The sequence below is a fragment of the Aulonocara sp. 'chitande type north' Nkhata Bay genome, linkage group LG7 (genome assembly GCF_057382095.1).
Source record: "Aulonocara sp. 'chitande type north' Nkhata Bay isolate Kocher_YH1m ecotype deep benthic linkage group LG7, A_spYH_male_GT1.1, whole genome shotgun sequence".
Taxonomy (NCBI): Eukaryota; Metazoa; Chordata; class Actinopteri; order Cichliformes; family Cichlidae; genus Aulonocara; species Aulonocara sp. 'chitande type north' Nkhata Bay.
In genome coordinates, this window is record NC_141350.1 from 18,120,463 (window position 1) to 18,145,870 (window position 25,408).

At 40.7% G+C, this 25,408-nt stretch overlaps 1 protein-coding gene across 1 annotated transcript; it reads left to right on the forward strand.

The window, feature by feature from the left end:
* Positions 1-23,400: 23,400 nt before the first annotated feature.
* LOC147324970 (T-cell surface antigen CD2-like) lies at positions 23,401-25,252 on the forward strand. The gene has a single exon (XM_086302392.1). The coding sequence runs from the start codon at positions 23,450-23,452 to the stop codon at positions 24,449-24,451; it is 1,002 nt and encodes a 333-aa protein (XP_086158518.1). The 5' UTR covers positions 23,401-23,449; the 3' UTR covers positions 24,452-25,252.
* The last annotated feature ends 156 nt before the right edge of the window (positions 25,253-25,408 follow it).

The following is a 25,408-nucleotide window of genomic DNA, read 5'->3' on the forward strand; positions in this document are numbered from 1 at the left end:
TAACTGGGCATGACTTGAACATATATAATATTATACTACAGTATATTTATAACTAACTAAGCAGCTCAGTGTCTTTCTCTTGACAAACTTTTCTTTAAAGATATAACACGTCTTGGTGTCAACTTGAAAAAAACGTGGATTTGAAATATAAAAGTGAGTTAAATGGTCAAATGTGATTTGGATGCAAACTATATTGTGAGTAATATATAATTTAGAATATACGACTTTCATTCCTAAATGTTGCCAAAACAATCAAAGATGGTAAAATCTGAAACATACTTCTACAAGTAAAATATATTTTCATGAAAGTTTGACCTTATTTGATCTTGAAGACGAGGTCAGACCTCTAAAGTATTGTGATATTTAGTATCATCATATGTCATTCCCTATATGCCCCTATATGTAAGAAACATAGTTTTAAATAGCTCTATATACCGTTATTATCACTTTGGCCTTAACTCACATTTTAGTGGTTTGTTAACATGACCCCACTTCATCCCTACAAGGTTTTATTAGAATTCATGCAAAACTTTCCAAGTTATCGTGCTTGAAAAGCAGAACGAATTACACACTGCATGCAAACACTACCTCCTTGGTGGAAGTAACAATATCCACTTCATGATGCAAAGAAACCCCATATTTTCAATTACATTTGACAGATTGGTATTTTTTCGAGGTTTTGGGCTACGTGTGTATTTCATGAGTCTTGTTCTATTGAAAAAAAATAACAAAAATATGAAAGAGGACCAAAACATGCCAGTCCGCTTCTGTTGTCCAGTAATTAGCTCTATCAGAAACATTTTACTTCAGTGTTGCTTTGACAAGGACATGACAAAACATTGCAATAAACATGAGAGATAACAAGTCTGGATTGCATTAAACCAAAGTCAAGTAGGAACAATAGTGTGAAATTTGGTATTCCGCACTTTACAGTGTTAACGTGAAATGAAGATAAAAATGAAAAACCACAGAAGAGCCTGAAAAATCATCTGTTTTTATTTTATACATTCTGCTTAATGTCAAATGGAGATGAAGAAACTGCTCCAGGTGTGGTAATTACACCTTTTTGGCCTGCAAACTATTATCGAAAGCAATCTTTCTTCCTGCAGATATTAGTCATCTATTTCAAGAGTGCGAATATAGGTATGATTAATTGCTTGAACCAGGACTACAAAGACAGTTTTGTATAGTTTTGCAGGTGTTTGCCTGACTTGTCAGGTGAGGAACAGATTTTGTCAAACAGTTTTGCAACTCGGCAGGATATTCACAAAGCCTAACAGCTGTGATTTCTTAAAGGTACGGACCACGGAGCATTATGGTCAGGGTTCTTTAAAAACATCCCAAACATAACTTTTTTCAGAAAGAAAACTTGTTACCATACCTCCAACGATCAGTGGAATGCAGGAACGGAAGAAGGACCAATAAAGTTGAGGGATTCCACTGATCTGTAATGCGGCTTATAGGATGTGTCCAGCTATTTCTCTGGTGACATGAAGAATAAATTCATTCATCTTATCAATGAGATTCTGTGTGAAGCTGGTAAGTCCTTTGGCTGACCAGAGTATCAAAAACTGGTCATTAGGACATGAGTGACAAGTGGCTAGAGCCAGCAGGGCTCAGACCCAGGTAGCGTTCCACTGCTGATCTGTCCAGACCAGTTAATCCTCAATTCCTTTTTTTTCTTTTTTTGCCTGTCCCGTCTGGTTCTTTTGCCATCAGAATTGTTGTCTAAAGGTAAAGAAAGATGCCCAACGGATTTACTTTACCAAATGGACCATCCCAGCCTTGCCGTATTGGTCTATTTGATTCACCTTTGCTTTTATTGTTGATTTTATTTTCATTTGCTGAACACGGGACAGACTTGACTGGGGAAAAGAAAAGGGAGAAAGAAAGAGGGGGAAAAAAGAGCGGGGAAGAGGGATGTGATAAGGGGCAAAAACCAACAAAACAAACAGACAGAAAATACATATATCAATCACCTGGATCACCTGTTGAGAAAGAAAAAAGAGAAAACAATCAATTCCAACTTTATGTCCAACACAAGGCACTAAACAGAGTATCACTAAAGAAAGTAAAGAAGGCCCAGCTCTGAAAGCTTCACTTCAATCCAAAGTGAAACCCAGCAACCATTTTTCATCAGGCCGTCTTTACTACGGAGAGGATTAAGTTATTTCTAGGTTTAGAACAACTTTGATCATGACTGCTGGATCCTGGAATGCACAAGTCTTGATCAGAAGCCAAAGCAGCAATTACCTGATGACAGAAGGTCATTAAGATGGCCGGCTGCCGCCTGGTTCCAGACACCCACCTTAACCACAACCAACCAGTTCCTTTGATAACATCAAACTCACTTCTTCTTGTCTAAGCTCTACCACAGTCACACTAAGCAAAGCCACCTAGTGCTAAGTACAGATCTGCTAGACTCCACTGACACCCAGCATCCCCCACAACTAAAGGAGAGGAGTGGCCCAACAGGAAGTGTCCAGGGCAAGGCAACGCCAGAGGCTGTGAGGTGGTTATGTCCATATGTCCATGCTATCTGTGTGCTGTTCTTGATTTCCCCCCTCCTACTGTAATTCCTTGGAGGCAGTAAACTGAACTAAAAAGGTTTAGGTTGACAAGTGTTTATCCTAGTTTTATTGTATATTATTAAAAAAATAAAAATAAAGAGTTATACAAGGACTTTGCATCCATCCAAGCACCTATCTGTGTGGTTTAGTCCATCCAACAATAAGCAGGATGTGATATAAAATCAAAGAGGAAGTCCTGATATACTTTATACCTTAGTATTCAAAAGGGACATGCCAAAGCGAACAGACTGTTTAAATCTATTGGTTGGCAGTAGCTCCACAGTGTAGTTTTACATAGTTACTTGGTCAGTGAAAGGCCACTGGTTCAATTCCATCTGGAGACAGAAATCCCATTTGAAGTTGTGTCAGAAGGCCTCCTGGATTAAAAAAACAAACAAAAAAAAAACAACTTCCAAAAAACAACTGCTAATAAGGGAGCAGCCAAGAGCAGCTTATACTGTTTGAAGAAGCTAAGCGCACTGACACTGATTGTTTTGTATGAAGAATAAATGAACAAAATAAAACGTGCCTGTAAAATTGCCATGAACATGAAAATAAGTATTAGAGATCCAAACCACTTTTTTTCAAGGTTCAAGTTTCTTTATTTTTCACATGCATAGTTATACAAGTATAACACACAGTGAAATGTAACCTGACACGCTCCTTGACAAATGGGGGGGGGGACATTATATATATAGTATATACATTAGGTGAATGTGCAGTAGTAGCAGCAAGCAGGTGAATTCTGTACATTAATAAGAATAGACAATCTGACTATTTTACAGAATAGACAATATAAACATATTTAAAATTAAAGGAATTTTTGCTCTTGCTCTGGTGTTTCTCTGTTGTAGTGTTGGACAGCTTAAGGTGGAAGGACTGTCTTTAAGGGCCAGCCTCGTGTGGCCAATACAGAAACTGCAGTTTGTGTCACTTCCTCACTGGCTTCATTTTTCAGGCCTGGAGGCTTCTGCTGTAAAGGCGAAATTAGAGCATGAAATGTACAGGTTGACCTTTGACCCATCTGTTCCTTTTGCCCTATTGAGTCGACAAGTAAACTAAGGTTACTCAAATGTCTACGAGGTCAGGGCAGGGTCAACGTACCTGCAAACAGGGAAGTGGAAAAGATCACAGGGCCGAGCTTCTGTTGAGACCTTGATAACATTTGAGAGTGGTGAGGCTCAGGTCGCTGTTATGCTGGCTGTCAGTCTTAATTTACAAGGTTATGACAACGGGGAACTCTGCTATCTGCTCTAATGTTTTGAGTCTTTCTTTTTTGTACAAATGTTGCAGGACTGGCACCAAAGTCCCAGACAGAGTCTTTTTCTTTTCTAAGCTATCAGTTTCTGTTCTGTTTTTCTGCTATGTAAGAGCTCTAGTTCCCAAATCTTTGAGTTGTGCTACAAAACTCCAGCTCAACATGTGTCTGTCAGTGAATATACAGAGTTTACATAATTAACAATCCTCCGTTGGGTCTGATTTTGCCACAAAATTATTCAGTCCCTACGTTTTCCACTTGCTCTAGAGTTATTGCCCTCAGGTGGCCAAGTACCATTGATCCCCATCCTGAGAATTTACATTGTGCATATCAAGAGGAAACAAATCAGCAGTGAGGAAACAAACAGCGTTTTGGTTACACTCATAAAGACCCTGGCAGGAAATACATAAATAAAAGCTCTATTTTTACCCAGGTCTCCCACAGAAGCCAACAAGTATGGCAAAAGTAGAAGTAAATACTGACTAATGACATTGATTCATCAGGAATATCATAAGACAGCATCTTGCAATAGTTGTCATGTCTTGTGAAGATAAACTATTTTAGGCTTCTAATTTAGCTTCTAAACATTACGCTCTTAAAGACACCTAACTTCTCACACCTTTCCAACTTTGAAATTTTTTGAACATTTTTTACTTTTCGCTGCTAAAAAGCCAACAAGCAGTGTAAGTTGGAAAATATGCAGGAATTTAACTACTAACCCAGATATGATTGCATTTTGAGTATCTGTACAGCTGTGGTCTTTTACATTGTCCAAAGAAAAACAGCAAGTTATTTTCGATAGCTCCAGGCTGGTTTTGGAACTACAGGTGGTATTTTGACAGGGTTTCAGGAAAGGTTCTCATAAACACAGCGAGCTGAGAGTTTGTAAGACCTTTTCTATCCCCAGATTTTCCTTGAACTCTGTGTTACCACTGGTTAGTAAGCTATATTTGGCATGGCTGATAGTACATTATGACACACATTGCTGGCTTTTCTTTTATTATTATTCCAGATTAGAGATGGATTTGAATTATTTCTGTAATTTATTAGCTTTGACCATGAATGGCAGTTCCCATTTTAGCTTTGTTGGAGTGCTCATGTGACCTGAATCCAAAAGAAACTGCAAAATAAACTAAAGATCTTTTGGCAGCTCTCAGTAAAATAATAATAAGACATTTTAGTCTTCTCTGAACACCTTGGAAGTGTTTCTGCAATAAAAATCCTAAATAACACCTTCTTACGGGGGATTTTTGCACTTTCCCTCCCTTTCTAGCTCTTTTGGCACACATGCAAAGTCAATGTGTAGCATGATTAGATCAGCAATGATTCCAAGGCCTCTGCCTCCACGGCATGTTCAGGCTTTACAACGAGACGTCGCTCTTATCAGAGACAATGCTACATTCCACAGCGGGGCAGACGGAGTCACATTTTTTTCTCTATCCATCGACAAGATTTACTATTGCGCCCACTATCTCTGTGATTTGTAGTTACAGCCCACTTTGAAATGATCCCATTTGCGTCTCCGCCCTCTGGCACACTGCTAATCTGCAACATGGAGGAATATGGGTGGTGTTCGCACTCACCTGTCAGTGAAAATACCCCCTCTGCCCACACACCCAAAGAATAATCCATTTTAAACTGTATGTTTTCTCCCTCGTTAAACTCAATGGCAGGAAGAATAGTTTAAAGCATATGTGTAGAGAAGTTATTAATTCTTAATTCATAATTCTTCAATGATTTAATATTTAAAATTTATTTATTTGTTTGTTTTTAAATTATTATATTAACATTACATTTCAGTACTCATTGTTTCAAAGATTTATTGAGATTAAATTACTTATTTTTACTTAATAGCCCGGCAGTTCATTCCCACGTCCCAGTTACCAACTTTAGTGGATTTTTCTGCATCAGAGCTGTTTTGATGTGTAAGTAAGCTGAATGCCTGCTTTGGGCTCATGTGGAAAACTGGGGCTTTCAAATGTCTCATCGAAGTGCTTGTCTGGTCACATAATGAGGAAGGAAAAAGTAAACATCTGAAGCAGGAGTCAGGTATCTTGTGTTTGATGTCAGAAAAAAATTCCACTAATATTAAGTTTTCATCATTGTATGTGTTCAGTCCACCTGCTTATGGTTTATTGAGAGAGAGCGAGAGAGCATTTTTATAGGTAGGATAGCAGTGCACTAGGGTCTTATGTGGCAATGACAAATTGATTACATGGTTCACGGGTCAGGTAGGATTTTGTTTAGGACCCCGCTCTGGTCTGCATAAAATACTCATGGTTTTTAGAGAACTTAGAAAACAAATTGCATTGACAGTGCTGGGAAAAGGCCCAAAATGAAAGTAAAGACAAAGAAATCAATGATTTCTGATCTGTAAGTAGAGGTAATGAAACTTTCTTCTTTTAAATCTGCAGGATGGAGCAAGAACACGGACCAAATATGACAAAAATCTGAAGACTTCTTGCAGTTCTGGGAACTAAAATAAGTACCACAAGTACCTACTTTTTTACAGTCAAACTGCTTAATTCTTTTCTGGCATTTGTGTAGTTCCTTATTAAAAATACAAAAAATCCTTGGTTGAATTCTTGAATAAACAAAAGAAATCATTATTTTATTTGATTCTATCTTTGCATCTCCACTGTGATTGAACCCGCTTTGACAAGCCTCTTTTTTCTTTCATCATGACTTCTGTGTGAGGATGCCAGCACTGATTTCATTAGGTATTCATAACCCCACAAATACACACAATTGTGAAGAACATGTGTGTAATGGAAGGCTTTCTTAAGTGTTCACAAAGCTCCATCATTTTCACATGAGTATGATTTTTGGTGTTTATTAGCCAGTGGTCAAAGAAGTTAACTCTGTCACTGAATAACCAGGTAATAGCTACTCTCAACTGAGTGTCTTCCATTGACATTAAACAGATCTGGTGACATACTGTCATCACATCAGAAACATCTGAAGGTATCAAACTTTAAAAAATAAATGATCAAACCCCAACTCACTGAAAAAGATAGAGCTAGCAGTAGGAGTTAAGCAGCAATACTGATGCTGTGGACAAGCCTGAGGAGTTAGTTAATATCTAGTTGTCCAAAATATAAATCGAGTTTTCCCGATGCGTGGCTGGATTTCATAATGACACTCCTCAGTGTCAGACTCAGGTTCTGACTTCTTACAGGTGCCATAAGATTTTTAATTTGTCTGACCCTAACTCAACTGTCGTATTAATCAGATGACTATAGTCTAATTTCACTGCAGGTGCAAACTTTGCATGTGACTTTGCATCTTCTGATTGATATATATATGTAGTTTGGTTTTTTTGAGAGATTTTATTGTTCATTAAAAAGCCAAGCTAAAAGAAAGCCAATTTGACTCTTTGTATTCGCAGCCATCCTTTGTATTTCTTTATGCTTTTGTTTCAAGCCATGGAAGCCATTGTGCATGGAGACAAATGGGAAAACCTTTGTTATTTTATCTTTTTTCCGGTGACTGGCTATAATCTCTCAAGCAATCTACAGCAGATTGACCGAAACACAGAAGCTTCAGTACACATAGGATTCTTGGAAGAGCTGATGCTGCCGAACAGTCTTAGCTCATGAGTTAGTAAGCATGAGGATTATAGAGGAATTGAGAGAACAGTACTCACAGTGCTTTGAATTCAATCCCCCTTTCTGTGTCTCTTCTGTGTCCCCAGACAAGTCCAAGCTATGAGAGGCAGGGCCCCATACCGGGCTGCTTATAAGCTATTTGACCTACATGAAAGTGTCATGGCAGAAAGAAAAAGGCTGACCTCTTCTTCTTGGTCACCATATCCTTCTCAAAAATCATTTGAAGTTAAGCTCAGCGTTAAATGAATCTCTGGACTGTGAAGATAAGCCGTACTCGACAGGAAGTCTTGAAATATTTTCTCTTTTTTGATTGGATGATAAAGACTTAATGGAAAACAATTATTTAAAGGTAGATTAGCTTTTAAGAGTATTTACACACACACACACACACACACACACACACACACACACACACAAATGGAGTTCAAGCACATTTTTGTACAAATTCATGTTAAAAGAAGACATTTTACATTTAACGTAAACCTCCATATTTAAATATCCAGAAATGTGTCTAATTCCAGTTTCTGGGAATGCTTTGACAATAACTGAAATACTTGAATAATTAGAAAAAGCAATTTAAGTTGTTTCTTCCAGACTCCTTTATATTAAATCATAAACATGGGAAATTCATAATAATTGGGGCTAGCAATTGAGAAGATATGAAACTGCTGAATCACATGCAGTCTACTGCTGAAAGACCCTATGACTGTGATCCTGTCAATGAAGACATGAGCCGATGTTGGCCAAACACTTCAAAGATCTCAGAAGAGAACAGTGACTTTCAGAATTACTGTCTTCCTTTTGGCTTATCCACTTTTCTAAGGAATTTCTTGTACCTAAATAACTGTTTGTGGATTTGATCAGTTGGGACCACACTCAAGCGTCACTTTAGCCAAACTGTCTACCCTCACTCACCGAAACCCCTGCAATCTTATCACTAAAGCAAGAACATAGCCTTTTTATTGATTTAATGACAGACATGACCGACAGCGTTATCTCTCGGATCCAAGTTGGTTTTTGATCTCTTGATCTTTTCTCACATTTGAAGCCACATCAAAAGTTTTTGAGCTATTCAAAGAGGACTGCAGAATATGGCATCCTGTCTTCATGTGAACTAATCCAAGCCAGGTGGAAAGAGTGGAAGGAATGAAGACTGATTGATGGCCTGAAATACAGATGTAACCAGCAAAACTGCCAGATGTGCAGCACTGAAATACCTCCATGGTCTAATATTCCACTCTGGTTGTTCTGATATCTGTCTGAGACAATGTAATATTTGTCCTTAGCTTAGTTTATCTCATACCCTCCTACCAGGTACACAGGCTAAAACCTGTGGCTTTTTTCAAGCTAGCTGATGCTTTGATCATTTTAATTACAGCACATTAAGTAAGCTGTAATATTGTTTTATACTCTGCCATCAGCCTGATGTAGGGTTCAGGTCTTGGCTGCTATCTTCAGCAGTGTACTCGGCTCTGAGTAATCCCAACAAAACACCATTCAAAATACAGGCATTTGCATCAAAACTGTTATTAACTTAAGACTCCAAATCTACTTTAAGAAAGGATGCCAGCATTTCCCCTCAGCTCCAAAGAACAGATGCCACATAACTGCCCTCTTTATAAACTCCACTACTAATTATTGAGTACAGCCATTTGAAAGCGAGCTACCAGGTGTGACTCTGTACGCTAGTTTTTCATGAATGAAACAGCAGATGATTTTGAATTGACTGACCAGCTAGCCTTATGAAAAACTAAAGGGAACGTATACATACTTGATCATTTAAAGAAAAACAAAACAAGTTGTTTTTTTTTAACTTTTCTGTTTTAAACAACAGCAAGAACTTCTGTTTCACTCAACCAGCTTTCTTACCTCATGGTGTGCAGTGATTTACAGTCCAGGTCTGCATCTATGTCGACCAGTTTTGCACGCTATTTTCACTTGTTCGACAGAATCACTTAAGCAGGCAAACAAGCAATTAATCACAGGTTTTAACACTGACCCCGAGCCTTAACCCGCACCACTGAGAGTTCTGCTCTTTGTCAAGATTCACAGCTTGACAGATTTAATCAGCTTGTAGATAATTATTGAATTTAAAGATTTTAACTACTGTGCTTAAAAAAACAACAACATAAAAATCTTATATTGCAAGTAAAAGCAGGAAAAAAACCAATATAACTTTAAATGGAAAACAAGGGGCTTGAAATGATACACTGTGACTCAATAGGCAGACAAAGGCCAGAACACACACACTCAAGTCAAGTCAAAATCACCATGTAGCACACTGGTCTTTGTTATTGCTTTCTGAATTGGCAGCATGTTAGCATACAGAAAACAACAAAGAAAGCTCCTAGATCAAGTAAATTCTTCATCTGCAGAGGATTAGGCGTTTCATTAGTCACAAAAGCAAAGTGTGGACAGGATAACCTTCAGGCAAGTACAAATGACATAATCTGTGGCGAAATCTCAGAAAACAAGTGTTGGTTCATTCTTCCCAGCTGTCCAACAAACTTTGTTTTAACAGCATTTTTGAGGTGGCTTTCCTGGACCTAAAATCCTGTTTGGATTAAAACAAATAAAGAACTAAAAAGAAAGAATTGTTAAGGGACAGATTTGGTACTTCTAGGAAATATAGCCTTTCTTTTTCTAAGTCATACACTGCAACATTTATGCAACGGAGAGTTGCATATGTCTGCAGCACATAGTCAACGACAAAGCATCTCACTTAAGTGTCCTCCTCAGTTTTCACTGGATTGCAGGGGAGGACAACAGAGAACAGATGCCCTGCAGTCATAAAGTGAAAAGGGGAACAAAAACAGCCCTTCTAATTTGTTTAAACTTGAACTCCAGCAGGCTGATGGGAGGTAGGTTTTGGGGTGAATGGTGCCAGAGTGCTTCCCCTGTATACAGAGCCTCCCTGTGCACATCAAAGATCCCCAGCATTAGCAGATAGCTGGTCACCCCCGTGAGCAAAAACAGCTGGGCCCAAGCAAAACAAAGATGATATAAGCAGCTTCCTCCTTAGGGGCGGCACTACTGCAGTCGACAATGATAAGCACCAGCCTATATATTTGAAGTGCATAAGTCCCCCACCCGAAACCCTCTTACTCTACCATCTCCCCGTTTTACCCCACCTGTCCTCTCACCGCACTACTAGCACCACCAAAAACAGACAAGTTACCGCCTCATGTGCTGCAAGAGGAAATATAAACTGCGATCTCTTGAACCCTGCCAAAAAAAAGAGTTCTGGCTTTTGTCACGACAACCATTTTGGAGAAGTAGCGAGTGTGATTTTAACTGGCAACGAATGACCTGTAAAATCATAAGAACATGATCTAAATGTCTAAAGATGTCTTCCCCCTTTAAAACACTAGGACCTGTAAACCAGACATATTTAAAACAAGTTTTTAAGTCTAATTTTATGGGTGCAGAATTTGACAGCAATGTGACAAGAAAGTGTACTAAGAAGGACTCTCCAGGCTTTACAATTTGCAGACGTTGCATAAAAGTGGAGGTAAACACTTTCAATTGCACAATTTCCTGTTGGATTTAGCTGACAGCGCTTGAGGCATGCACAACAGAGCAAGCTTGGATCCCTCTTCAGAGTCTGCCAGAAGCAAAAGTTCATATTTGTACACATAAGATCCTTCGAAACATAAAGATTTTAAGCTAATTTGTTTCCCAAAGTCTGTGCCTGAAGTCAAGCGTATCAGAGACGAGGAGAAGGAATACATTTTTGTAATGCCATCCTTCTAATATAGTCCAAACAAATTTACAAGGTCACAAGGATAGAGCTCTGCAAATGATTACACGGCATTATGTCATTAAAGGGGCTGATATGATTTTTGCTTGCACATGCTGTGGGCTACACTCTTTTGGCACTGGTTACTGTGTTCACTAAGTTCACTAATACGCTTATATTATGGAAATGCAGGTCACACGTCACCTGTGAACTTTTAGTAACAAATTTTAAAGCCTATTCTCTAATTAATCCAGCACACAGTCAAATAAGGATTAACTGAGATGAATATTCAGAAAGAGCTGAAGTTGTGAATCAGCACACTGAGAAAGGAACTTCTTAACAGTTACTGTTATGTTACTGCTTAGTTAATTTCATGTTTTAAATGTTAGTAAGTGCGCCGCCCTGCGGTCCCTTTAAGTCGATATTTTGTGACAGTAGAAGAAGAGTTAGACAGGAAGTTCATGTTTGCTTGCGATGCTGCTTCAAGATGGCTGCTCCACATTCGTGTCCTTCTTTGGGTGTTTGTTAAAGCATTGTCTGTAAGTACTCAATGGTAAAGCAACGAGGCATTCAAAGTGCTGTCTTTATGTGTGATGGACCACAGTTAGCAAGTTTTCTATGTGCTATTCATATGTAAATGAGATCGCCAGTTCATATGCTAATTAACGGTGCTAATCGTCATGTTAGCTCTTCGAATGCATTGTTAGATCATTGGCACATGTTGTTGTTAACAGTACAGATTATTAATGTACATTTCCACATATGTTTTATTGTTACAGTTTCACAAAATGAAAGAACCAGTAAACTTCTCAAGATCTGATCTATTGTCTGGAGTTCCTGGGTTCATGTTTAGCTGTGTGGATAGCTAGTCAGACTTCTAGCGAGGCCATTTACAGTGAAAAGACAGCACCACAGCAAACATCATAGCTACAGAAGCCACCGCGTGGAGCTACGACCATCCTATAAGCTAAGTAAAGTATACGGACGGACACAATCAAAATACAACAAATCCAAAATGTCTGAAAGTAAATCCTCCAAAGCCGAGACAGAGTCAGTCCGTTCCCACAAACCACCATCAAGAGCAGGCTCGTCAGCTAGCATTGAACTGCTCAGAGCAAGAGCAAAGGCTGAAGCTGCTCAAACAAGAGCCTCATATACAAAGAGAGAAATAGAAATCAAAGTCGAGCAAGCACGCTTACAAGCTACTCTTGATGCGCTGAGAGCAGAACAAGAGAAGGAAGCTGCCATAGCAGAAGCTAATTCTTTAGAAGCTGGTCTACTTGAATTAGGCTTCGAAACACGCAGTGTAGCTTATGGGCCATCCCTATCTGAGAACAAAGAAAAACGCACTGCGCAGTATGTTTTGGAACAAACAGCCATCAATGCAGCAGAATCAACAGCCCCAGTAAAAACTGAATACAAAGACCCTGCACCCGCCTTTCAAGAAATTGCTATAAAAGAAGGAAACAAAACAAACTGTGCTGCTACTCATAACGAACTGTACAAGCCTCTATCCACCAACTACAAAGAGTTTACACCTCTTGTTCAGACACCACATAAATCCAGTTGTACTCAGGGCAATGAACATGCCCCGAGTCAACCCACTTACGACCTTGCCAAATATCTAGCCCGCAGCCAGCTCATTACTACAGGCCTTACCAGCTTTGATGACCAACCCATGAGCTACTGGGCATGGAAATCATCTTTCAAAACCGCAATAGCAGGGTTAGACCTTTCACCAGGAGAAGAGCTGGATTTGCTGGTGCGCTACCTTGGTAAAGATTCAGCTAAACAAGCCAAACAAATGAGAGCTGTCAATATCAGATGCCCTGAAGTTGGTTTAGCTATGGCTTGGGACAGACTTGAAGAAATATATGGCTCCCCAGAAGCTGTAGAGCAAGCTCTCTTTCAAAAGGTCGACAGCTTCCCTAAAATCACACTTAAAGAGCCTTATAAACTCCGTGATCTTGCCGATCTAATGTTAGAGCTAGAGACAGCTAAGTTGGATGGTTACTTACCTGGCTTGTCCTACTTAGACACATCAAGAGGGATCCAAGCGATAGTCGAAAAATTGCCGTACAATCTACAAGAAAGGTGGATGAATATCGGTTCAAGGTACAAGCACGATTATGGCGTCAGTTTTCCCCCCTTTACTGTGTTTGTCAACTTCATTCGCACTGAAGCCAGAACACGAACTGACCCTAGCTTCAGCGTTCACAGCCCTAACCAACCCATAACACCAGAACGAAAACACATGCACGAAAGGTTCCCCAAAGGGCCCATATCTGTTCACAAAACTCAAGTACAGGACAAGGCAGATGCAGAAAAATCCAAATATGCTGTGAATCCAAATAAACAGTGCCCAATTCACAGCAAGCCTCATCCTCTGAAAAGGTGCAGAGGGTTCAGAGAGAAATCCTTGGAAGAGCGCAAACAGATCCTCAAAAAATTAAACGTCTGCTTTCGCTGCTGCTCATCCACTGACCATTTAGCCAAGAACTGTGAATCAAAAATCACGTGCACTGAGTGCGACAGCAAAAATCACATTTCTGCCCTCCACCCGGGTCCAGCACCATGGGAGTCTAAATCGCCCCCTCCCCCACAGCAAGGCGGGGAGAGTGACAAAGCAGAAACCCATGAAGTCACGTCTCGGTGTACTGAGGTGTGTGGAGAAGGAGTGAGCGCTAGAGAATGTTCGAAAATCACACTAGTGAATGTATACCCTGCTGGACACAGAGAGCAAACAAAGAAAATGTATGTAATCTTGGACGATCAGAGCAATCGATCGCTGGCACGTTCCCAGTTCTTCGATGTTTTTCAGATCCAAGGAGAGAGTCGCCCGTACATGTTAAAGACGTGTGCCGGACTCACAGGAGTATCAGGAAGAAGTGCTTCTGGCTTTATAGTAGAGTCAGTGAATGGAAAGGCAAGTCTTCCTCTGCCAACACTCCTCGAATGTAACGACATTCCAGATAACCGCTCTGAGATACCAACTCCAGAAGCTGCCCAACACCACGCCCATCTACGACAGATTGCTAACTTGATCCCGCCATTAGACCCAAATGCCGACATACTACTACTGCTGGGACGAGACATGCTTCGAGTCCACAAAGTCCGGGAGCAAATAAACGGCCCAGACGACGCCCCATTTGCTCAGAGACTCGACATGGGTTGGGTCGTGGTAGGTGACGTCTGTCTCGATGGAGTGCACAGACCCCCACACGTGAACAGCTATAAGACCTTCATACTGGAGAATGGCCGTGCAAGCCATTTTCAGCCATGCAACGGTCAAATAACTGTTAAAGAGACATTCACCAAAGCTCCTGAGCGCAGTCACAGCCCCCCAAGCCTTCCTGTGTCAGGATGTAATGTGGACAGCATTGGTCAGCAGGTTTTCACACGAACAGCGGATGATCACAGACTTGCACCATCAGTTGAGGATATGCAGTTTCTCCAAATAATGGACTCAGAGTTCTATCAGGGCAGTGACAATAGCTGGGTTGGTCCTCTGCCTTTTCGATCGGCACGACAACGGCTCCCGAACAACAGACAACTGGCCTACGATCGCCTTATGTCACTCCGGCGCACTCTTGAAAAATGACCTGAAATGAAAACACACTTTCTGGAGTTTATGGAGAACATGCTTAGCAGAGGACATGCTGAACTGGCACCAGCTCTCAGTCAGAACCAGGAATGCTGGTACCTCCCTTTGTTTGGAGTTTACCATCCAAAGAAACCCGCCAAAATTAGGGTCGTGTTCGACTCAAGCGCCCCATATGAAGGAGTCTCTCTCAACGACGTGTTGCTAACAGGCCCCGACCTCAACAACAGTCTTGTTGGGGTGCTCATAAGATTCAGAAAGGAGCAGGTGGCCATAACGGCGGACATTGAACATATGTTCCACTGTTTTGTTGTCAAGACTTCCTCCGTTTCTTGTGGTACAAAGATAACGACATGTCATCTGAGGTTATAGCGTATCGCATGCGAGTGCACATTTTTGGGAACAGTCCCTCCCCCTCTGTCGCTATATATGGGTTGAAGAAAGCAGCAGCGACTGGCGAGCCAGATTTTGGGATTGAGGTGCGGACATTCATTGAGCGAGATTTCTATGTCGATGACGCTCTCAAGTCATTTCCTACTGAAGAAAAAGCCATACAAGTTCTCCAACAAGCTCAACGGGCTCTTGCTTCCTCAAACCTCAGACTACACAAAGTAATCTCCAACCGACCTACAGTCCTAGAGGCCTTCCCACCAGAGGACAGGGCAAAAAACATTGGAAACTTAGACCTGTGTGCTCAAGACTCGCCAGTGCAACGCAGTTTGGGGCTGCTGTGGAATGTTGACACAGACACCTTCACATTCAAGGTTGACAACGAGCAAAAGGCCTTCACACGTAGAGGTGTCCTCTCTACTGTCAACAGTCTCTACGACCCGCTGGGGTTTCTCGCTCCAATCACAATTCAAGGCAGACTGATTCTTAGAGAACTTACCAGCTTGACGGACGACTGGGATGCAGCACTCCCAGCCAACATGAAGGCAGAGTGGAGCAATTGGAAGAACTCACTTCAAGATTTAGAAGATCTCCAAATACCACGCCCCTACACTTCTCTCTCTACATCTGGCGCCCAAACTAAAACACTTTGTGTATTCGCTGATGCATCCGTGAAAGCCATTGCAGCTGTCGCTTACATCAAACTGTCCACTTCGAACAAAACAGAAATCGGTTTTGTGTTTGGAAAAACAAAGCTAGCTCCTCAAGCCGGCCTCACAATTCCAAGATTAGAGTTATGTGCTGCAGTGCTTGCAGTTGAAGTTGCGGAGCTGATAGTAGCAGAAATAGACATCATGTTTGACGACATTGAGTACTACACTGACAGTAAAGTCGTGCTAGGCTACATCCACAATCAGTCACGAAGGTTTTATGTGTACGTGCATAACAGGGTCCAACGCATCCTCCAATCTACATGCTCCAACCAGTGGAGGCACGTTCCATCCGAACTCAACCCAGCAGATCATGGGTCCCGCTCCGTTGCAGCAGCGCAACTGAGCAGCACAACATGGTTTAAAGGGCCAGCCTTTCTCCTCAAACCGTCCGCACAGTCGCAATCTCCAGTCACGTTTGACCTTGTGGATCCCACTCTTGATACAGAAATACGTCCGCTGGTGACAACAAATCTGACACAAATCGCAAGGTCAACAGTAAGTTCATCCCATCTTGAGAGGTTTTCCAACTACAGTCCTCTCCTCAGAGCAGTTGCCCGCTTGACCCACATTGCTCGTTCCTTTGGTCGTTCCAACCAAGCATCCAGCTGTCGTGGTTGGCATCTCTGTCAACCCACAGTGGAAGAATTGGAAAATGCGAAGGTCTGTATCATAAAGAGCGTTCAGAGTGAGTGCTACGAAAAGGAAATAAAGTGTATTCAGGAAGGGATCCCTATTCCCCCCTCAAGCAGTCTTTGGAAACTGCATCCTATTCTAGATAGCAATGGACTCTTAAGAGTTGGAGGCCGAATCATACAATCTGAACTGGGTATCGACACCACTCACCCTCTCATCATCCCTGCCCGACACCACTTGGGAACGCTCTTAATACGGCACTATCACGAGACTGTGAAACACCAAGGAAGACATTTCACGGAAGGTGCCATTAGAGCTGCAGGATTCTGGATGGTAGGAGCCAAAAGGGCTATCAGCACAGTGCTTTTTAAGTGTGTCACATGCAAGAAATTGAGAGGAAAAGCGGAATGTCAGCAAATGGGAAACTTACCATCTGAACGAATGCAAGTTGCACCCCCCTTCACATATGTGGGTGTAGACGTGTTCGGGCCATGGGACATTGTAACCCGGCGCACGAGAGGAGGACAAGCTAGCTCTAAAAGGTGGGCCGTGATGTTCTCATGTCTGTCAACAAGAGCAGTCCATATCGAGTTGATCGAATCAATGAGCACAGACAGCTTTATAAATGCTTTAAGGCGACTTTTTGCAATCAGAGGCCCAGCAAGACAACTAAGATCGGATTGCGGTACGAACTTTATCGGCGCCTCTCGGGAACTGAAAATGGACGGATCGAACATGTCAGTCAAGGATGTCGAAGGCTACTTAAGCAAACAAAACTGTTCATGGATCTTCAACCCACCTCATGCATCCCATATGGGCGGTGCCTGGGAGCGGATGATTGGGATTGCGAGGCGTATCCTCGACTCTATGTTACAGGACTGCAAAAGAACACTACTAACACATGAACTGTTGTCAACATTCATGGCAGAAGTCTGTGCCATCATGAATGCTCGCCCCCTGATTCCTGTGTCCACCGATCCTGAGTCACCCCTCATCCTCACGCCGTCGATGCTGCTCACGATGAAACCAGACTCAGCAGCGCCACCCCCTGGTGACTTTGGAAAGGGGATATTTCTGAAAGAACAATGGAGAAGAGTACAAGGTCTCGCTGACATGTTCTGGTCCAAATGGAGACGGGAATACCTTCATACTCTTCAGTTGCGACACAAATGGCAGGACAAGAAACAAAGTCTCAAGGAAGGAGACATCGTTCTGCTCAAAGACATTCAGGTGAAGAGGGGCGATTGGCCCATGTGTATCATAACCAAGACTTTCCCAGGGAACGATGGACTTGTCCGGAAAGTCGAAGTAACTACTTCGCACTCAGGCAATAAGAAGACTTTCTGTCGTCCTGTAACAGAAGTGGTTTTGCTGCTGTCCCCCGAAAAGTTTAGTGACTGACAGTTTAATGTGGGATTGTTATAATCCCAGGCGGGGAGTGTTATGTTACTGCTTAGTTAATTTCATGTTTTAAATGTTAGTAAGTGCGCCGCCCTGCGGTCCCTTTAAGTCGATATTTTGTGACAGTAGAAGAAGAGTTAGACAGGAAGTTCATGTTTGCTTGCGATGCTGCTTCAAGATGGCTGCTCCACATTCGTGTCCTTCTTTGGGTGTTTGTTAAAGCATTGTCTGTAAGTACTCAATGGTAAAGCAACGAGGCATTCAAAGTGCTGTCTTTATGTGTGATGGACCACAGTTAGCAAGTTTTCTATGTGCTATTCATATGTAAATGAGATCGCCAGTTCATATGCTAATTAACGGTGCTAATCGTCATGTTAGCTCTTCGAATGCATTGTTAGATCATTGGCACATGTTGTTGTTAACAGTACAGATTATTAATGTACATTTCCACATATGTTTTATTGTTACAGTTTCACAAAATGAAAGAACCAGTAAACTTCTCAAGATCTGATCTATTGTCTGGAGTTCCTGGGTTCATGTTTAGCTGTGTGGATAGCTAGTCAGACTTCTAGCGAGGCCATTTACAGTTACACTGCAGTATAGTTTGCAATTTCACTCTCACTCAAGGTACTGTTTTTAACAGTTTATTGTCTTACTTAAAGTTATAGTGCGTAAAATCTTACCGCTAGAACTCAGTAGACTGCGGATTGCAGTCAACTGAGTTCTCAAACTATGAAATACTCTTTAACCCTGTGTTTTGAGAAGTTCTGTACAAATAAAGGTATTAAGGTAATAATAGCTTATAACCATGTGTTGTTGTTTCGCTAGCTTTCAATTTTTAGCTCATTTTCTGAAGACGGGAGGGTCACATGGCTAATCTGTTGAGAAGTTAGTAATTACGACATTATCAGAAATAAATAAGCATGTATATGCACATTTTTTTGTATTAGAGCCCTGACTTCAGTCCAAGAGATGAGGTGAGATGAGGTGAGAGGTGAGATGGAGAATGACATTTTATTGAGATGCCAATCACGTTGTCTCCTTCCTTTGGATTTTCACTTCTTTGGTAAAAGAGGGATGATAAAATATAATCAGATGATAAAACACAGGCCTTCATGACTTCTTGACTCTGACGGTGCAGATGCAAATTAAAACGTGTCTTTGCAATTGCCTCGCTACATGACGTACTCTAAGCACATACATGGCAGACCACAAACCGGCGCCCATTTCTATATATTTTTAATTGATCTAAGTATATGAGAATGCATTGATTTATGCAAGCCAGTAGACATTGTTTTTTTTGTTTTGATCTTACAACTGACACAGAACTGTTGTTGGTGGATAGTTATGTAAAACTGAATGTATGACTTCTCTTTTGCACTCCTTGGTTCTGAGTTCTTCCAAATGCCAACACTAACAATTAATATCCACGAGCTTACACTACAAATTTTTATTCATTAAGTTTCATTTTATGCTCAAATCTCTTAATAAATTAATTTATTTTCCAGTGATCTGGTATTATCCAGTTCAAAGCACCAACACTTGGCTCAGAGTGATATCACTGTCCCTGGGACTACATTGACTTTGACGAGCAGGAGGGGCCATCCCCAGAGGCCGTCCACGGCCACAGCCATGTCTGGATAAAGTGTGAGTCAAAGATCTCACAGCCAGGCTGTTACACCTCCATCTGGACCCCTGAATTAAACATCATCTAGGCAGACGGGCTCCCTGCCCCAGAGCTTGAGGGACCAGAAACTGAGGCCAATTAACCCATGCCTGGTCTATTCAGCTCTTACTGTGTAGCCAATTAGGAGGGCATGTCAAAAGATGATAAAACGTTTGGGTTCTGACTTGACATCAGGAACACTGGACACCATTTGCATAAAATCACAGAGACCGGAGGAGAACATTTTGTCTCTGGCTGTGATTACAGTTCGCATAATCCAACTAAATAAAAATGCCAAGGATAATCATGATTAATAAGTGGGTATTTTAGGGCCCCAATAATATTTCCCTTGAATAATTTATAGAATAACAAAACCTTTTAAGTATAACCACTAAATACTACACTTGCAAAATCTTTTTTTGACTTGCCACATTATGTCACAACGTCATCAAATACTACTTTGTCTTCTTTTCTACATACTATGAAGAAATACTTCTGCAGATGACACAAGGACATGAAACACAACAAAGAGAAGGGCAGAAGTGAAAAGAAATCAGGAAGTCTTTTTTGCCTTTGCAACAGATGGAAATGATCACAGTTGTGGCCCAGTGTAACCTAGCTTATTAGACTGTGACATGGAAAATCATTTGCAATGTAACAGGATGCAGGCAAAGTTTGATTTAGCTTTCACTTCACTGAGTGGTGCCGTTAAACATTTCGAATAATATGTCCAGGATTTATCATTACACAGAGCAGTGTCTAAGTATAAGAACTAATATGTTTTTCATTGTTTGGCTCTACTCCAGCACACTGAAATAGAAATGAAACACATGCTATGTGGTCAAGGTGCTGACATTCAGCTTTGAGTGTGTTTGGGAGTGTTCATAATGATATGGACCATATGACCAGTGTAGTAGGGGCAGGCAAATCCCCCTATAAAACTTAAATTTCCACCCCAGACACTGAAAAGGGACAGCTTGTGTGGGGGTCCTGATGACCTTTTCTTAGAAAAGCAATTGCTGTCTTCCTCTTTGAATCCATCCATCCATCCATCCATCCATCCATCCATCCATCCATCCATCCATCCATCTTCTTAAATGATTAACGTCTCCTTAACAAATTTCAAAGCCTAAAAACACAAGTATATACATAATACTAAAATTACAATCAGATAAAGTTCTAATTGAATCATATCTGTTATTAACCTCTGTCTCTCTTCCACAGCATGTCTTTTATCCTGTCTTCCTTCTCTCACCCCAACCGGTCGCAGCAGATGGCCCCGCCCCTCCCTGAGCCTGGTTCTGCCGGAGGTTTCTTCCTGTTAAAAGGGAGTTTTTCCTTCCCACTGTCGCCAAAGTGCTTGCTCATAGGGGGTCATATGATTGTTGGGTTTTTCTCTGTATCTATGAAGCGCCTTGAGGCGACTTTTGTTGTGATTTGGCGCTATATAAATAAAATTGAATTGAATTGAATTGAATTAATATATCACTAAATCTCCTCCCTCTCAAATACTTCACTAAGGTTTGGTGACTCCTTTACTTTAAACAAGGAAAGGATATGTTCATTGTTCATTTCTTTTACCACTCAATAGAAAAAAAATGTTCTTAAAGATTTTGTTAGCACCATTACCTCTGGGTTGAATGCTGTGCTTCAGAGCAACTGCCGAAATGTTACAGAGCAACCTCATCTTGAATTTGGTGACGTTTCAGCCAGTTCTCAGTTGATTTGGTATTTATTGCTGAGCATCCTGTTTTAAAAGAAAATCCTGAAAACACCCTTGCAGTGGGGCTTACCTTCTGGGAAAGGGAAGAAAAAGGAGTTATAGTTTTTATTTGGGAAAGCCTAAAAAACCTTTATGGTCAGAAACACAAGAAGTCTCAGCTGAAACATTTTCACAACTGGATTTTGATGATCTTACTGACACAATTGCTGCCACGCCTGTCAATGCAGCGAAGCTGGGCTATGAAACTCCTCCAGCCGACAGCTTTATTAAATACATCTCTGCGTAAGTGTTTGTTGCCAGGTACTGTATTAAAGACACTAATCAAAAAAGTGGAGAATTTGAAATAAGCACGTTCTTTGCTTCATGTCAGCTATGATATAAAACACAAGGACACCATATGTTTCTTTGACTGTTTTCCCCCATGTCTGTGAACCTGCTGCTTTCAATTCATTGCACAAACAAGCACGTGTAATCTTTACAACATTTGTAACTAGGAATTTGTTGCACTCAGCCCCCTGCACACATTCAGTTGAATAGCTAATATTTTACATCAATCTGTTCCCTCAGGGTAGGAAAAAGTGTAATGACGGTGAAACTAGAAGAAACAGGTGTTCTTCTCGCCAAGCGTTTCTTTGAAGGTGCTGAGAGTTACAGAAAGATTGTGAATCACCGCTAATGGCATGAAATTATAGTTGTGGGGTGCAAAATGAACTCATGCCAGTGCAGCATAAGCCACGGCAGTAATTGCAGTACCTTGAAGGGTTATAGATGGCACGAATTGTGGAATGACAGAGGTGTGTTGTGCGTTAAATGAACAATGAACAGTGTTTACCGGGAATGCTGTGGGGAGGATTTACAGAGCGCTCCCTCGAATGTGATGACTGAAGTGCATTTCAAAGGCAAATAGTATATTTAATGGCATAAAGAAAAAAAAAGCCAGCTCGTTTTCACATCTACCAAATTAAAAAACCTAAAGACCGTGAAAGTAGCTGAAGCTGTGTGCCACCTGGACACTTGTTGAACTAAAACTAATCAGGCTAATAAGGTCAGACTGTTACTGTTCAAAGGAAAATACTGTTGTGTGACTTTCTGCAGAAGAGGTCTACTCTCAAAGGAAAGTGTCTGGAAAAGATTTATAGTTTCAAGGGGCACCATTTATAATTACAAAATACACAAGCTGAGCAGTTTAACTGAAGCCACTGAAACAAAGGCATTTGTAACAAATATTAACATGAGGCAGTGGTCTCATTACTCATTTGCTTTATCAGAAAAGGCGGCCATGACTAAACCAATTTAGACTCCACAAATAAAAGTCATTTGTATTCTTCGACAGGCAAAAACCAATAACCAGAATATATAAAGCAAAGGCCAGCAGGGAAATATCTTACTGGTGATTTTTCATGTTATTTTCAGTAATCTAATATAGCATGCATATTACATTTTTGAAATATTATACTATTGCTGGATGTGTTCTTTTTACAGAGCACAGATCAAGTCATTTATTATGATGTTGTTGCTCTTTGAATGTCTTCTAATCTCTTCCAGTATGGTGACGTTTCTGCATCTACAAATTAAAAAAAGCTTTCAAATAAGCACAGATGATAAGTTTAACATGTTGAGCATTGATTTTTGGCATCTTCATTGTGATTACTGGTACTACTACTCGGTACTTGTTTGTATCTATTTTTTGTATTTTCGTCTTAAAGAGAGATCCTCAGTTGCTTTATCTTGGGGTTTTGGTGTGGATCTGTTCCTCATTGGAGAGCTATGGTTAGAGGGAGTTATGTGATGCCAACTGTGAATCCCCTGTGGCTTTTATAAATAACATTTAAAAGGTATTACTTTTTGTAATGGTTTATTAAGTGATATTTTGACGAAAAATTCTTTCTCCACCACGTCACATCACGTCATGTCACATGAAGGAAAACGGGTAAATGCCAGTTACCGCATGACTCTGACAGCGCTTTTAGTCAGCTTTACAGAACTGAAAGTAGACTTTTATGAAGTGGTTTCCACACTACTGAAGATTCACTTCCCAAATAAAGTCAGATAAATTCTGAGCTGCGAATGTATCACTCCCATTTTGGTAGAACGGGTCCTGGAGCGAGGCTTGGAAATCATCTTGACTTCTAAAACTTCTGGATCTCATGGCATATTTTACAGCCATGTTTGGTGCTGCAATTCTTTTGGGATTCATCAACCTTTTAATGGCAAAAGAAGATACGTGTGATCTCTATGCCACTCCTGGGCAGAGTCTGACTCTGCCGCTTGCATATGAACGACTGACAAACTCTCATATCCTGAGATGGGTTCATAACAATACAGTCATTTTCTACAGGCAAGGGAAAGTGTCAACTGGAAAACCAGAGGACATTACTTCAAATGGATCACTCGTGCTTAAGAAAATTCTGTTTTCAAGTCAAGGGATTTACAAAGGACATGTACTGCATCCCAATAATACATCTGCTAAAACATGGACTGGGCGCCTCTGCGTGCTGGACAAAGTATCAAAACCTCAGCTCAGTTATTCTTGTGACTTCAGCTCTATGGCTGTTAATCTTAATTGCCATGTTACTAAACCTGAGGGTTTGGTGTTTTCATGGACGCTTGATAAGGAGACATTAAAAAGTGAAACAAAACAAACACTGAGCATATCTTTTATCGATCTGAAAGCTGAGAGAAGTTTCACGTGTGATGTGGCAAACAAAATCAGCAAGGCGAGTAGCGACAAGGTTCGGCCGACTTGTCCACCTTTACTTTCTTTTAAACTTCAAACTGTAATGGCAGTGCTAGCAGGAGGAGGAGGTCTGATTCTTTTTCTGCTCTTCGTTATCGTTGGATTGTGCTGTTTACTCAGACGCAACAAAAGCCAAACGAGTCCCAGGGATAAAGGCGAACTGAGGATGCTTTCTCTACAGAAGCAGGAGACTCACTCTGTAAGCCCAGAACACAAGAATAACCACCCAACAGAGGTTGTCACTCCACCGCTGATACCTCAGCCTTCACCAAGAACATATTACCAGAATGTTCCTCAGCTTGAAGTTCAGACTGAAAACAGCCCTTCACTCATGTATGACGTTCCTGACAGACCACAGCCTTCACCTGTACCGAAACCAAGGACCAGGAACCTCCAACAAGTAAACACCTGACATCACAATGAGTTTTCGGAGTGGTGACCAAAAATAGTGTTTGTGGAAAATGTCCTTATTATCTTTGCCCACACTCGTTCTTACTATTTGGTTTTGCAGGTCTTTAAGCTAAAACTTAAAATAACAAAATATTTATTTCCTTTTCAATTCAATGTTATGTGATTAAATCAACGTGTCATTACTGACAGTCTTAGCTGTTATATCACGAATGATCTAATTCCAGAGGTAATTCTGACGATGTAAGCAACTAGTCATAATTGATATCATAGAAATGATGCATGCTTGTAATATTCTGTAATTCTCCTGCTGTTAGGCACTCTCACGAAAAGGTACTTCAAGCTTACTAAATCATTTTAGAATTTTTTTTTTAGATTTATCAAACAGAAGTGAACTGTTGGGACTTACACGGTATTTATGTATGTATTTTTCTTTAGCAACGCAGGAATAGCAACTGTTCTATTAATAGATCTAGGACAAAAGTGGTTTATATCAGCATTAGGCTACACAGACAGTAACTACTAGCATAAATTCATCCACTGGTTTTATCTTTGAAATGAGGAGAACATTGCCATAAGCTGTGGCATGAGATTTATTATTATTAGGCTTTCAACAAGAGGAATGACCTCTTCTGTCAAAGAAATGACCAGTCACCATTTGACCTACTTCTGAAATCGTTTAAAAAAATAAAAAGGATACCCCACTTACACAACACTCTTACATGAAAGCAGATGGATTTTCTGTTACATGTAAACATAATGTGCGCTTACAAACTGTATGTGTTGTTTGAAATAAATAAAGTTGTCAAAATGATCTTTGCATGGAAAACTACACTAAACAGCTTATCTGTGTCAAACACAGCCCTTTGTCCCAGCTTCTTACATGTCAGCATTCTTGCACTTATTAAAATTTGCTTGCATGCAAGAAGTTATTAAAGGGAGAAAAAAATCAATAGAGAAA

Bases quoted from the DNA above. Each gene is read 5' to 3' on its own strand.
- LOC147324970 (XM_086302392.1), top strand. From the start codon at position 23,450: ATGGCATATTTTACAGCCATGTTTGGTGCTGCAATTCTTTTGGGATTC.